This window comes from Brachionichthys hirsutus, unplaced genomic scaffold (assembly GCF_040956055.1).
Source record: "Brachionichthys hirsutus isolate HB-005 unplaced genomic scaffold, CSIRO-AGI_Bhir_v1 contig_1054, whole genome shotgun sequence".
Lineage (NCBI taxonomy): Eukaryota > Metazoa > Chordata > Actinopteri > Lophiiformes > Brachionichthyidae > Brachionichthys > Brachionichthys hirsutus.
In genome coordinates, this window is record NW_027180768.1 from 18,600 (window position 1) to 33,000 (window position 14,401).

The 14,401-nt window shown below is 45.6% G+C and overlaps 1 protein-coding gene across 1 annotated transcript; it reads left to right on the forward strand.

Moving 5' to 3' along the window:
- The first annotated feature begins 1,234 nt into the window (after window positions 1–1,234).
- On the forward strand, window positions 1,235–11,334 carry LOC137916666 (chromodomain-helicase-DNA-binding protein 1-like). The gene is made up of 25 exons (XM_068759638.1): window positions 1,235–1,328; window positions 1,503–1,615; window positions 1,914–2,020; window positions 2,155–2,266; window positions 2,354–2,385; window positions 2,515–2,596; window positions 2,695–2,857; window positions 3,278–3,433; window positions 3,854–3,946; window positions 4,036–4,132; window positions 4,817–4,890; window positions 5,194–5,304; window positions 5,803–5,917; window positions 6,505–6,658; window positions 6,792–6,978; window positions 7,129–7,274; window positions 7,804–7,967; window positions 8,054–8,256; window positions 8,341–8,439; window positions 8,509–8,579; window positions 8,750–8,864; window positions 9,837–9,945; window positions 10,014–10,259; window positions 10,430–10,511; window positions 11,169–11,334. The coding sequence occupies exons 1-25, from the start codon at window positions 1,235–1,237 to the stop codon at window positions 11,283–11,285; spliced, it is 3,042 nt and encodes a 1,013-aa protein (XP_068615739.1). The 3' UTR covers window positions 11,286–11,334.
- The last annotated feature ends 3,067 nt before the right edge of the window (window positions 11,335–14,401 follow it).

Consider the following 14,401-nt stretch of genomic DNA (forward strand, 5'->3'; position numbering starts at 1 on the left):
TTACCCTCTCTTTCCTTGAATATTTTGCTATTTTATTCTTAAATGTTGCTCACTGGACAAAGATTTTTCAGGAGTTATATTTGGGAGCATGACCAAAGAGCTTGGGTTTTGTAAAGTCTGTCTAGTAGGCAGCAGCACTAGAGACTCCTGTTCAATGTTCCCTCTCATTTTTCATGCGTCTCTGAGCAAACTGCACACAAGCTCCCTGAGCAGTCCCTTGGACAACTTTGAGCAACATCATAATAATACATTTTATTTTAAACGCACTTTAAATTTGAAAGCAAATCTCAAAGTACACAATAGTGTCAAAATAAATAACATAAAAACAAGCGATGGAAAATGGCACGGAATGAATTTTTACGTGTTTGTTATTTTCAATTTAGGTTGGATTTTCTTTCGTGCACAACTTTTCGCTGCGCGAAGACCGTATCAGCTGTGCGTAATTACGCACAAGCGCACCTTAGAGAGAGCGTTGCTCCTGTTGACATGACATTTTATGATGAATGAATTTCACACAATTACTAAGGCAAATCTTTTAATATATTGTGAGACCTCCATTCAAACACAGCACCAGTTGTGTATTCGTATTTGTCTTTTGTTTCCATTATAACATTTGATTTTTAATTTTAATTTTTAAATGTGACCGAGGAAAAATAAAAAAGAATATTACGTTGCGTGTTCTTGTTCTTGTATGATACTTAATTAGACTTCTCATGGAGAAATATAAAAGGTGTAGATAGATCATACAGTAGTTAGGTCCTGTACAGTAATTCACAGGACCTTTATTTGCCTGTTAGTCCTACACAAATAACCCAAACAATCCACATTCATTTTATTTTCCTATATTTATTTTCCATATTCACAGTAAATTAAATGTATGCTTTATTATATATTGCATATTAGTCAAATTAATTTTAAATTCAGTAGAGAATGATATTAATTTGATCATTCACCGTAGATCGCATATACACGCGCGCACACGCACGGGTAATGTGAGTGTGAACACAATGAATGTAGTTACCTTCGAAAACATTTTAAAATTGCAGTATTACGTAATAAAATTCAAAAGATTTCTCATTGTATACATTTTTTGCGCTGTTCTGTTTTGCCTGAACTTCCGCGTGTCCCTGAAGGGGCGTGTCGCTCCGTGACGTGACTTACTGTAGCCTCACGTGACCCAATCAGGAAGTGATGTCCACGTTAGAGTGACAACCAGTCTTGTTGATCTGCAAACATGACAGCTCTTTTGCTAAAGACTAAAAACGTCTTACCGGAGAAAAAGAAGATTTCTTTTTCACAGAGCGACATTCAGAATTTTGGATTAAGAGGTATTCTGACTCTTCGCAGTTTTGTTCTCTCTGGTCTTTTTTAGTAAATCCTTTTACTTCTCGTATTGTAATAGTCGTGCTTTTGTTTTTGTTTTTTATTGATGAATCATCATCGATAGTTTGCTTTCTTGCTGCGTTCCAGCAGTGATGAGCTGTAACGTTGTCTCCTCACAGGGATACGGCTGAGACCTTACCAGCTGGATGGTGTGCAGTGGTTAGCTCAGCGTCTGAAGAATCAACACGGCTGCATTTTAGGAGACGAGATGGGATTGGGAAAAACCTGTCAGGTGTGGTGATCAATCAATCACCCTTATGACCTGCAGTAATAGCAGGGATGAAGATGTTTTTTTATTTAAACAAAATGCCTCCTTGTCCTCCTTTAGTAAAGATGTGGTTTTCAGAAAACCAGATCTGGTACAGGTGTTTCCAATATGATTGAACCTGAATTCAAAATATTTCATATTATTACTAGAAGTTCTGCCAACTTGGATGTCTGGACTGGATGTACAGTATATCAAAGATCCTGCATAAAAGATGCAGTTGGCAGATTTACGGCACCGTGTAATTTATAACTTTTCCCTGCAGACAATTTCCCTGCTACTGTATGCAGCAGAAACTCACAGGAAGAAAGGTCTGTTCTTGGTGCTGAGTCCGCTCTCCGTAATGGATAACTGGAGGAAAGAGTTGGAATGGTACAGCCATGTACAGATATAACCGTATATATGTCTTTTCCATTGTGACATAATCACCACCCATCTCCTCTATCTATGGCACCTGGTGGCTGGACGTTTAAACCTTTTTAAACTTGTGCTTTACTCTGAGACAGCATCGCCCCCTCGCTGGCTGTGCTGTGTTACAACGGAGACAAAGAAAGACGCGCTGAGCTTCGGCAGGAAATGGAGACGGAGGATTTTCAAGTTCTGCTCACTACATATGAGGTCTGCTCCTCTTTTTTTTTTTGAGTGAACAATAAAACAGTAAACTTTATGTTGAGAATGACTTCGTAAAAATTCTTTCGTTGACAGCTGTGCCTCAAAGATGCTTCGTTCTTGAGACGGTGAGCGTGTTGGGAAATTTGTCCAATAGCTCTCCTACTAGGAGTGATGATGTGATTGTGTCGTGATCAGCTTTCATACACTAATTCCATGTTTCTGAGTAAACAATGCGTCTTCACTCTGTTCCTCAGGTGGAAGTGGAATGTGCTCGTGGTAGACGAAGCTCACAGGCTGAAAAGTCAGAATTCACTATTGCACAAAGCCTTAACGCAGGTGCTGGAGCTGCTGCCGGTGTTACAACTTTAATGCTCCACCTTCCCGCTCTAATCATTGGTCGTTGCGTATCGTGTGTGTGTGTGTGTTGTTTATAGTTCACAGCTGACTTCAGGGTCCTGCTGACAGGGACGCCCATCCAGAACAACCTGCAGGAGCTTTACTCCCTGCTGTGCTTCATTCAGCCCAGCGTCTTTGCAGCGGATGAGACGGATGACTTTGTGAACTTGTACTGCAGCGTACAAAGTCGACCTGCTCTTGGTATGCTGCTCTCTGCGTCTGTTTTAACTGCAAGTGGAGAATGAAACATCCAGAGTTTTTTAACCAACATGGCAAAAAAACAAATGTTTTGGTGAGAAGATTTTAGAAAACACTAGTTACACAATTTCTTTCTGTATTTATTTTGTACTTGTTACTGAAGATTCTTGTCCACTGGGTCCACAGGGGAAAAAGACTGGCTCATTTTTAACTATTACGATCGTAGTGGTTGGTAGGATTGTGCATTACCAGCTACAAGGTTGGCATGCCTTGAAGGCAGAATATCAAATCGACTTTTGAAGAACCGATGGTATCAAGTGCCTTCCTAGACATCTTGCTGTAGGCTTTACGTAGAGGCTTAGGACTTGCTCTTGAACTCGATGCTGGCTCACCGTGTCCCCTGCACTATGCTTCTGTTTCCAGCTGCTGAGCTGCAGAGTGTCCTGGAGCCCTTTCTGCTTCGTCGAGTCAAAGCAGAGGTGGCTGCAGATCTGCCGAAGAAAACCGAACTGGTCGTGTACCACGGCATGTCGGCTCTGCAGAAAAAATACTACAAAGCCCTTCTGATGAAGGATCCGGGTGAGGCTCGCATAGTGGCGTAAAACACCACTGATGCTGGGGTGTTATTGATGAGATGAAGTGCAATACACACACGAGTATAGATAGGTAGATGCGTAGTACAGGTACAGGCTATTTGCAATCTAATAAACAAAGATGAAAAAAATACTCCAGTAAATCAAAGTATGATGCGGTGCCACATCGCCAGGGGAAACTATCTCACCAGAGGACTACCATGACTGGACACACTCATCTAACAGCAGAGTCTCCACCCACAATACAACAATTGATATGTTGTATCAATTGTTACAACTGGACATCCAGCTGGTCGGGCCATACCATTGTGTATACCATTGTGTATACCATTGTGTACCATTTTGTGTCTTGATTTTGGACCATGTATCATTACACACTCTGTTTTCACGAATCTCTTGTTTTCAGAGGCTTTCGGGAATGATCAGGGAAACAAGAACCGGCTTCTGAACATCTTGATGAACCTGAGGAAGTGCGTTGACCACCCATACCTGTTTGACGGTGAGACGTGCTCAGCGATAAAGAAATGGCGACAAAGATCTTTGTGGATCGCGTAGGACAATGTTAAATGTTCCCTGTTTCTTGGGTAGGGGTGGAACCAGAGCCGTTTGAGATGGGGGAGCATCTCATTGAAGCCAGTGGGAAACTTTGCCTTTTGGACAGCATGCTGGCGTACCTTCAGAAAGGGTTTGTCTGTCTAGTACAGGAATACCTTAAATACCTTGACATGCGAGTATAATTCGTTTCTGGGCCGAGCTTCTAACTCAAATCACTCGTCCAACATCCAAATCGACGCTAATAACAATGCCATTTAAAAAAATTGCTATAGACACACACACACAATGATATAATAAATGATATGCAGTATTATTGTAATATAAAATGTGGTTTTATGATGAGATTAACTTCGAGACAGACGGTAGCGCTAATGGCGGTGAGCAGTGTGGGGCGTTGTTATACCGTAATTGTACTTTTACATGTACACTTACACGTAATAGTTATAATATAATAGTTATAATAGTTTGGAAACTTTGTGTTCTTGAGAGCATCCTTCTTTTTGAGGATTGCACATATAGTCGATGTACTCCGCTAGTACTGGGGTGCAAAATCACTTACGCAGACACAGCGGTCACGTTTATCGATACTCAGATGCAGCCATTAAATCACGTAACTACTGGAAACGCAACACGGGAGACGCACAGGAGACGAGTACGGAAGGTGGTGAATACCTGACCTCGTTCAGCCCCCTATCGCCCGCATCTGGACTGTGGCTGTATAGCTGTTGTGTTTTCCACCCTTATTCCTCTATGAACAGAGTCCTGTCGCTTTGACTCTCTCTCTCTCTCTCTCTCTCTGCGGCTGTTGGTGAAGGGGCCACCGGGTCCTGCTGTTCTCTCAGATGACGAGGATGCTGGATATTCTTCAGGATTACATGGAATACAGAGGTGAACAGGAGGACGCCGAGGCTTTTTCACTGATGCTTCACAGACCTGAAGCGTCTGATGTTTCAATGACTTTGAAAGCATTACAATCAATTAAAAAATATATATACAACATGGATCCTGTAGCTTCACAATTCAGCAACCTATTACGCTTTCTTACACATTCTTCTGAGACATCAAGAAGTGAGGTTGTTGCACTTAGCTATTGTCACCATCACAAACGCCATGGCTTACCGCAACGTTTAAACTGTGTACTTTGTAGTTTTCTCCTCAGAGATAAGTGCTAAATTGAACCTTTGCCCTCAGGTTATAGTTACGAACGTTTGGACGGGTCAGTCCGGGGGGAGGAACGAAATCTAGCAGTGAAAAACTTCAGCACCAAAGACATCTTTGTTTTTCTACTCAGCACTAAAGCAGGTGACTGAAACCCTTTCTTATTACGTTAAGGATTAAACCGAACACCATCAGGTATCATGTATTTAATTTGAATTTCATTTATACATTTATATCACAAACATCTCAGCTTCTATATTAGATGTGTTGTGAGAATACAGTAGTTGTTAAAGGCATCAGAATCGGGATTGAATGCATCCTGTACACATGGTGCCAAGTATGGGGTTATTCTGCATGTCAGCAGTGACTGTCTTGCAAGCTTTCCTGCACATCTGGATCCTGTGCTAAGTTCGGAGAAGTAGCTGAGAGGAAAGTAGACTGATGATAAAGATAAGCGCTGTGGCAGGATGGCACACCGGTGAAAACATGAATGTTAGACAAGACAATTTCCTGCCACAGATTGTTGGGTTTTCTTTGGTTTTCTTGAAGCTGCATGAGTAAATAAGCAGAAATAACTGCAAGTTTAGTTTGCACTCTTTCCGGACGTTGTTCTTTGGCTGCTTAACAAACTGTCTTTTGCAGGGGGAGTGGGCTTGAACCTCACAGCTGCTGACACCGTTATTTTCACGGACAGCGACTTCAACCCACAAAATGACCTGCAGGCTGCGGCGCGCTGCCATCGGATTGGTCAAAATAGGTGAAAAATGATTCCGACATGTTATCCTGATTCCATCATTAGGGTCACGCATATTAAGACTTGAAATATTAGTTCATAGGGTTGGACTCCTTTACCAAAAAAGGTAAAAAAAACAGATGCAGGACAATCAAAGAAATTGTCTAGATTTATTTTGCCCAGACATTATTCTTGGCGTGTATCTAAATAAAGCAACTGTTGTGTTGTACTATAATGCAGCGCGCATCGCCTCGATCTTGTAGCCCACGGCAGAAATGACGAGCCTCTTTCCAACTCCAAACCCTCAGCTTTTTAGCATTTTCGAATCTGTAGCCTTCATAAGGACATTATTAAGATGTCATCTGGACCCACAAAAATACTTTATGCAGTTTCCCCCCACACATGTAGTACTCTGCTAAGGCCTGGTAGACTAGGCAGTCGAATGAAAGATGCTATTGAGGTGCGTTATGGGAAACTGCATGTAAGGGACTAAAGCCCAGCCCCCGCTGCAACTACCCTATTTTTTTCAAAAACCTGTCTCTCATAAGCATAATACTGCTAAATACCTGGGGAACCCATCCAGTCTGTAATCGCTGACTGAATTATTACAGGCCGGTCAAAGTGGTTCGTCTTCTGGCCAGGGACACTGTCGAGGAAATAATGTACTCCCGTGCTGTGTCCAAGTTGCAGCTGACCAACGCTGTTATTGAAGAAGGACGCTTCTCTTTGCTGGACCAGGCTCAGTCAGCTGCTGCAGGACTGAAGGTCTGTGATTTCCACAAAAAACAAACTTGTCATCTACATTATTAAATGTCTGTGGTCCCCAGCTGCATTCAGATTGCTTCTTTGTTCACCTTTAAGCACCCTCCCCCTCCTCTTATGTTTTCTAAATTTACAGCTAAGTGAGATCTTGACGTTTGGCGTAGACAAGCTCTTGTCATCAGAAGAGAGCTCTGTGCAGGATGTGAAACTGGAGACGATCCTCGGACCCTCACGTCAGGCTAGATGGGTGGACAAGGAGGACTTCCCCTTACTCAGAGAGGAAGAGGAGGGGGAGGAGAACCCTTCTGATTCTGATGGCCACAGTATGTTTTATGTTTTAATCACGTTGCTCTGGCATGTAAACATCTCACGTTCACTTTTGGTTCTCACCCTGCAAACGTAGCCAGACATGAAATACGTGCATTACACCTTCACGTTTCCATAAATCATCCTCTGCTGTCCTGCCCCTTCAGACCACATGTACTACTTTGAGGGTAAAGATTACAGCAAAGACCCCAGCGCTGAGGACCAGAAGAGCTTCGACTGTCTCCTGGAGGGGCAGCTGGAAGAGTTGCAGAGTGCTGTCAGAGAGGGAAGAGCGTTACGGAACAAAGCTGGAGTAAGACTCCGTTTCTTCCTCCTGGGTGACGAGAACGTGTTCTACATTTGTTAGAAGTGTGCAGCAGGGGGGTTTCTGGATGGGTGTTGCATCAGTTTAACGTACACATTTTTTTGTAGGCTGCTATATATTTATTCATATCTTTGGGCATGATGCATTGTGTAAAAACAAAAGAATTAGATCACCCCTCATAACTGTAGTTTGAATCCTGTTGTACAGACGAGGTTCGAAGACGAGCTTCCTGGGTTTGATCGGATGGATTTGCCTTTGGATTGGATTTCCCTTTGGATTGGGGAAGGGATGATTATATTATGAGATTATAATGCGTGCTAATGAAGGTGCCACCCCAGGGAAAAAAAATATTGACTTTATACTAAAGATGGTCTTTCATTGATGCTTAAGGGGCTTAAATGTAACGAGTTAAAAACCCACTTGAACCTTCATTGGGCTCACATTAATGATCCTCTCAATTTTAGCAGACATGCAGTATATATTTATTTTCTTTATTAATTCCTCCATGTGCTCTCAGGGTTCTCTGTCAGCGGCCCTTGTGAATCCATCAAGGAAGAGGAAACCTCTCTCCGAGGCCGAGCTGGAGCTGAGGCGACAGAAACGGGAAGAGGCTGCAGCCAAGAGAGCCAAACTTCAGGAGGATGCAAAGAAGAAGCTGCAAGAGCAGAAACACAAGAAAAAGTAAAGACTTGTAAAGCAACTATTTCGCCTTCACCCACACAGCTCCACAGTTTTCCTTTAGTTTGGCATGTTGCTGTGTCTTGCAGAATTGCATGGTGGGAGTCGTGTGGCTACAGATCACGTTGCCTGCCTCCTGTGGACAGTGAAGAAGAGGAAGATGAGGAGGAGGAGGAGGATGTCAATAGCGTGTGCTCCACAGACGCGGACAGCACGGCCATACACTACGTACTGGGGGATGTTACTCATCCTCACACTGCGCAGGGAAACGCAGTCATTGTGCACTGTGTCGGTAGGAAGCCTGCGCCGCCTTGTCATCGTGATAGCAACGTGTCTCCATGAAAAGTTCATTTCTTCTGTGTTTGTTTTTATTTAGATGATTCAGGCAGGTGGGGCAGGGGAGGCTTGTTTAGCGCTCTAGAAGGGAGGTCGGATGAACCGCGAAAGCAGTACGAGATGGCTGGCAAGATGAAAGGTGTGACTATTAGCAAACAGAGCTAGTTTTTATTTTGCCCTGTAGAGTACATCATGTTCTTTCTTTTAGATTTGGACCTTGGAAATGTGGTGCTCTTCCCCATAGATGACAAACAGTCCAGATTAGATGGCCAGGATCAAGTAGGCTCTGTTTAAATGGAACGCTGCTGTCTGGAAATGCTTTGCAGCATGTCTGAGCATAAATACTTGTGTTTCCAGGTGTCATGACAGTAATGAAAGTTTTGGTGAAGTGTCATGCGGCCGGATTGCGGTGATGATAACTTGACACGATCTCCTTCCTGTCACCTCAGTTGGCCCTGATCGTTTCGCAGCAAAGAGACAAAGCCAACAATTTGTCTGGGATCCTTCTGACGGCTCTGGATGAAGGACTGAAGAAGATTTACGCCGCAGCCAAAAGAAATAAGGGTACAGTCAAACAAAAAAAATTGTGTAATATTGTTTTCATGTAGTTTGTTCATAGTGAACTTGTAAATCCTTTTTAGTCGGGCCATCCAGCTTTAAATCGCCATCTGTCACTGATAAGGTTCTGTGATGACAGAATGAAAGGAGGGGCCAGGATCATCTGATTATTTTTAGCTTGACAAGTGTACATGTGTCAGTCTGCGCGTGCAAAAAAAATCCAAAACATATTTACTAGGGGAGGAATTTGACCACTGTAAATGATTCCACACAACACAGGAACAGATCAGAGTTCGGATTAAAATTGTGATCGGATGCACTGTGTTCATGTACCCGATAAATATTGATCCGATTAGGATTTGCGTGTTCGTGCACACTTTCGATCGGATTAAACTAATTTGACATGCGCAATTTTACCAAATATACCGGAAATAGTAGTAGAAGACTAAGAAGAAGCCGTAGCGACTTCCGTTGTAAACAAAACATGGCTCCGCCCATTTCTGCTTCAAACCATAGCGTTATTTCGCACATTTTTCCCGTTTGTTACTTTCCTTCTTTAATGTCTCCAGCAACGTGTTTGTCTCAGATATTAACCAGTTCTGTCTTCCGGGAATAGCAGAAGTGCGTAAAGCTGACGTCAGACACGCGCAGTAAGGACGGTTTGTACCGAAATTTGGGAATAAGTGTTTTCATGCGCCCTGATCGGATCATCAATCGGTATAAACCACCCCTCTCGATCGGAATAAAACCTTGATCGGATTGATCTTGATTGGGTCAGACTAATCTGATTTGGGTGTACATGAAGCATTTTTATTCTGATCAGGCTTTTAATCTGATTAGATGTGTCCATGTAAACGCAGCTACTGACATTAGTAGTGCTTCCTGTTGAGCAAAGCTTCAAACATCTCACCAAAAACAACACATCATTCAGCGACACAATCCTGAAGTTTTCTCTGAATTTTTTCCCGCCCGGAAAAGCAAGCGTACATCTTCCTCGCATCGGTCATTCCACCAAAGGCTTCAACTGGTACGGCACCGAGAGGCTGATCAGGAAGCACCTGGCGTCCAGAGGCATTCCCACGTTCATGTATCTTTTTGGGCGCTAAAGCAAGAATCTGAAGGATTTGAGTCATTTTCCCTTAAATCAAATGGCAGATACTATCACAGCAGAACAGCAAAGAAACCTGCTCCCACCTCTGCGACGTCAGCGTCCTCCCCCCAACCACGGACGCGTGGCACGGAGGAGGTGCCAGATGAGGCCGACGGAGAATCCCCGGGCCCCTCGGCGTCTCTCCGGAGCCCCGTCCCCGCGGGGTTCCCCAGTTTCATGAGGGGAGTGCGTGTGTTTTTCTACAACCTGCCTGCGTCAGACAGGAAGAGGCTGGCTCGTTACCTTATCACATATCCTTCCAGTCTGTCTATCGCTGCATTTTGCTGATGAGCTGCATTTCTAACTTCACTGTGCGATCGTTCCCGGTTTCATGTGCCTGCATGCGTTTTTTAACCGTGACCACATCTTTTCAGAGGAGGGGTTGTCATGAAGCGATGAATGCTCCTTAGCTTCAGTGTACCTATGATGGAGATGAGGAGGACATCATGAGTCCGGAAGTCACCCACGTAGTTGCAGAGGTGGAGAGCAGCTTCCACAGACAGGTTAGTAGCTCGCTGATGGTAATCTGACCTCTGGTTTGCACCGGGGTTTCTGCTAAAACGCACTGATCAGGGGTGGGAACGAATTTTGTACTGATTCACAAAACCTTATTCATCTAGACAGAAGCAGTTCAGTTTATGTGGAGTTTGTACGTTCTTCGCATCTCTGCGTGGGTTCTCTCCGGGTTCTCCGGCTTCCTCCCACCACCAAACACATGCAGCTTAGGTGAAATGGAGATTCTACATTGCCCAGAAGTCAGGGACTCCAGGTGGAAATTAGCATTCCTGCTATAACCTGGTACAATGCATCGCTCCCTAGTGGTTAATGTTAATTGTACACTACCCCTGTATAAAAATAACTAACTCAACTAACTACCTTTAACTTATTTGTAAAAATAAATTACAAAATAAACAAAAACATTTTAAAAGAAGAATAGCAGAATATGGTTCCGTGTTGCTGTTTTACAAGCAGGTACATCATAACTTTAAATGTGAATGGCGCTCAGACCATTGGTTTAAAAAAACTTTTTTTTATCACACCAAGAAATAAAATCAGTCAGCTGAAGAGGGACAGCAACATAACTTGGCTGAAAGTGTGACTGAGTAGCTGCCATCTCCCACGGCGTTATTGAAGTGTGCGGTTGTGATCCGTGTGAACAGGAGCTCCAGGATCTGGTGGATCGCTACCCGAAGGCTGTGCCTGTGCAGAAGACCTGGCTGGAGTCCTGCTTCTCAAAGCAGCAGAAAGTGCACTGCGACCAGTTCCTGTTCAAATAACAGTTGTTGTCTTCATCTTTTTAACGAATGAAACTTGAATGAAGGGGAAATAAAGTCATTGTTAAATCCTTTGAAACCTGACTCCACTGACTTATTGTGATTGATCAAACTGAACACCGTTCTGTGCTGTGTGTGTGTGTGAGTGCGTGTGCGCACGTGCTGGTTTCATGCAAGCCACAGACGCTGTTTGAAGGTGGAGTCTGTCAGCCGGAGGTGCTGCAGAGCTCCACAGTGGGAGGTGCTACAGAGCTCCACAGTGGGAGGTGCTGCAGGGCTCCACAGTGGGAGGTGCTGCAGGGCTCCACAGTGGGAGGTGCTGCAGGGCTCCACGGTGGGAGGTGCTGCAGGGCTCCACAGTGGGAGGTGCTGCAGAGCTCTACGGTGGGAGGTGCTGCAGAGCTCCACAGTGGGAGGTGCTACAGGGCTCCACAGTGGGAGGTGCTGCAGGGCTCCACAGTGGGAGGTGCTGCAGGGCTCCACGGTGGGAGGTGCTGCAGAGCTCCACAGTGGGAGGTGCTGCAGGGCTGCACAGTGGGAGGTGCTACAGAGCTCCACAGTGGGAGGTGCTGCAGAGCTCCAGAGTGGGAGGTGCTGCAGGGCTGCACAGTGGGAGGTGCTACAGAGCTCCACAGTGGGAGGTGCTGCAGGGCTCCACACTCCACAGTGAGGACCGCACTCGTCCACCACGCTCATGTGTGTCGGGGGGAAAGTAATGTCTCTATTTAACTGCACGTCCAGAACAGCGTCTGTTTCTCAGGTGAGGTTTTGACGGGTCACCCGGAGGACTTACCTGTTGGAGCTCGCGCGTCTGAAGCGGCTGCGGTGAGGTAATAACATGTTTAATTACACACGTTATTGCATGAATTTAACAACAACTTGCAGTATGTGAATGTTTAAGACCGTGTGTTCATTTTGAGCTTTTAAAGATAGTCTCATTGTATCTTTTGTGTTGTATATTTTGTAGAACGCCCAAAGTGTGTGGATGAAATGTACAATCATTTAACGCTCAGGATGTTATATACAGTATATATATAAATATGTATGAATGTGATGTTGTGACTGCGTTGTGTTCCTTTATTGGAAGTAGGATCTAATTAATCTGCCGCACGTTGCCGGAATTTTAACGCGAGAAATAGTTACTGAGAAATCCAAAGGCACGTTTGAATCTTGATGAAGTTTTTTTTTAATTTTCCATGTGAGTGTGCTTTCTGTCGGTGGGAGGCGTCGTTTCCTTATTCCCACATGAGAGTTTGTCTCCTGAGTATTAACCACCAAACATTTAGAGAAAAGTCCCCTGCGTGGGAGACTCGCCTGCATCTCGTGCAAATCAAAAGGACACCAGCAGCGAGTGTGGGCTGACGTCACAATCAGCCTTTTGAATCCCTTTAATGGTAACTTAGAAGCTCGATGCTGGATGATGCACAGAACTGACGTTGCTCTACTTTCAATCAGAAATTTCACCAGACTTTTTATGCTTCCTGCCCTGAGCAGAGTTTCAGACACGCATGGACGTCAGGAGGAAGAGGCCTGACGATGATGCCCTCCTCTGCGTTCTCAGCTTCAGCACCAAACGGGTGAGCAGCAAACTCAGCCGATCGCTTGTGTCCATCCACAGTAAAGATGTTAAAGAGTCTGCTTGTGGTTTCGCAGTCGCGCCGCTCAGCTGAGCAGATGCAACATGCCCGAGGAGGATGACGAGACGTTGATCTCGGCGGAGCAGGTGCACAAGCCGAGCCCCCACCAGAACCCCGGTGACCCCCGCGCCCTCCCGGAGCGGCCCGCTCCTCCTGATGGCTCTCAGAGGCCGGGCAGACAACAGGAACACAGAGACACCCTCGCTCACCCCTTCCTGAGCTACGTCTCGTACCCGCCTCCCCCCAGCACGCCCGTCGGTTACGGCCAGCCGACCCCATTCCCCAGTCAGGCCGACAGCTCCTGGCTCTATCGGAGCCTCGCCAGCAGCTGGTTTGGGAATCCTGGCAGCCTGCCGTCTCCTCTGAACCAGAAAGACGACTGGAGTTGTCCCGGAGACAGCTGCCCGCCGAGGCACAGGTCCCTGCCGCCCTCTGGAAGGCACGGCGCCAGCACGATGAGCCTGGAGCAGCCTCTGTCTCTGTGCTCCAACCCGCCGTCGGCCAACTTGTACCAGCACACCTTACCCCCCTACATATGCTCGCCCCAGGGAGCCGCCTGCTGTGCTCAGTGCCCTGCAGAAGCCTTGATCAGGCGGCCGGTAGCCAGCGTGCCGGCGTGGCCTCCGTGTCACCCAGCGTACGGCCCGTTTGGTGAGTCTGCCGTCTACCAGCCCCGACTCAGGCTCGTGCATGCGTGTCCTCTTCAACCTGTCGTTCTGTCCTTTCAGAGCCAGGCGGCTGCAGACTTCACGGACCCGAATACACGCGAAGGTGAGTTTCCGGCGTGCCGCTCCACTCGTGTTGCATGTCTCTAACGCGTGACTGAAGCTCTTTCTCCTCCATGCAGTGGACACAACGCTCCGGCTAAAGAGAACAGCCCTCCGTGCAGCTCACAGCTCTCCCTGGAGCAGAGTAAGCGTTGGCCAGCATGCGGGCCGTCACCGCTGGCAGGGCCGCGCCTTTATCTGTGTGTGTGTTCGTTCCTGATTGCAGGGAGGGTGTTTGTCACTTATGAAGCGGACAACGACAAGCACGTCAATGAAATCATCAACTTCGTTGCCCTGCTGCGACACAATGGCTTCGATACGCACGTATGTACCCGGTGGGTTTTTATCTGACAGGGAGGGGGCAACATTAGAAAAGAGGGCATTTCAAAATAAAAGCGTCGCCGAGAATGTGTTTGCATTATTTTGTATACATTCTTTTGATTCATTTTACAAATGCCAGCATTTTTAGAAACTGCTTAAATGTTTCCACGCTGCCCTAAATACAAGAGTAAACCCTGTAAACGTTTTTTATGTCAGAAAAGCTTAATTAATTAGGATGACTCGTGATGACAGATGTATCGGCAGAAACAGAAATGCTGGTGAATTCATAATTAGAATGCTAGCATTGCATACTGCTGCAATCGACTTGTTAGAATCATTTAAATAGTGTTTTGTGCCATTGCATGAGCGGACGCCACGATTACGGCGTTACGTT

Excerpts from the sequence above, each read along its gene's own strand:
- LOC137916666 (XM_068759638.1), top strand. The coding sequence starts at position 1,235 with ATGACAGCTCTTTTGCTAAAGACTAAAAACGTCTTACCGGAGAAAAAG. Across the intron at positions 2,021-2,154 it reads TGGAGGAAAGAGTTGGAATG|CATCGCCCCCTCGCTGGCTG; the intron begins GTACAGCCATGT and ends ACTCTGAGACAG. Across the intron at positions 2,386-2,514 it reads GATGCTTCGTTCTTGAGACG|GTGGAAGTGGAATGTGCTCG; the intron begins GTGAGCGTGTTG and ends TCTGTTCCTCAG.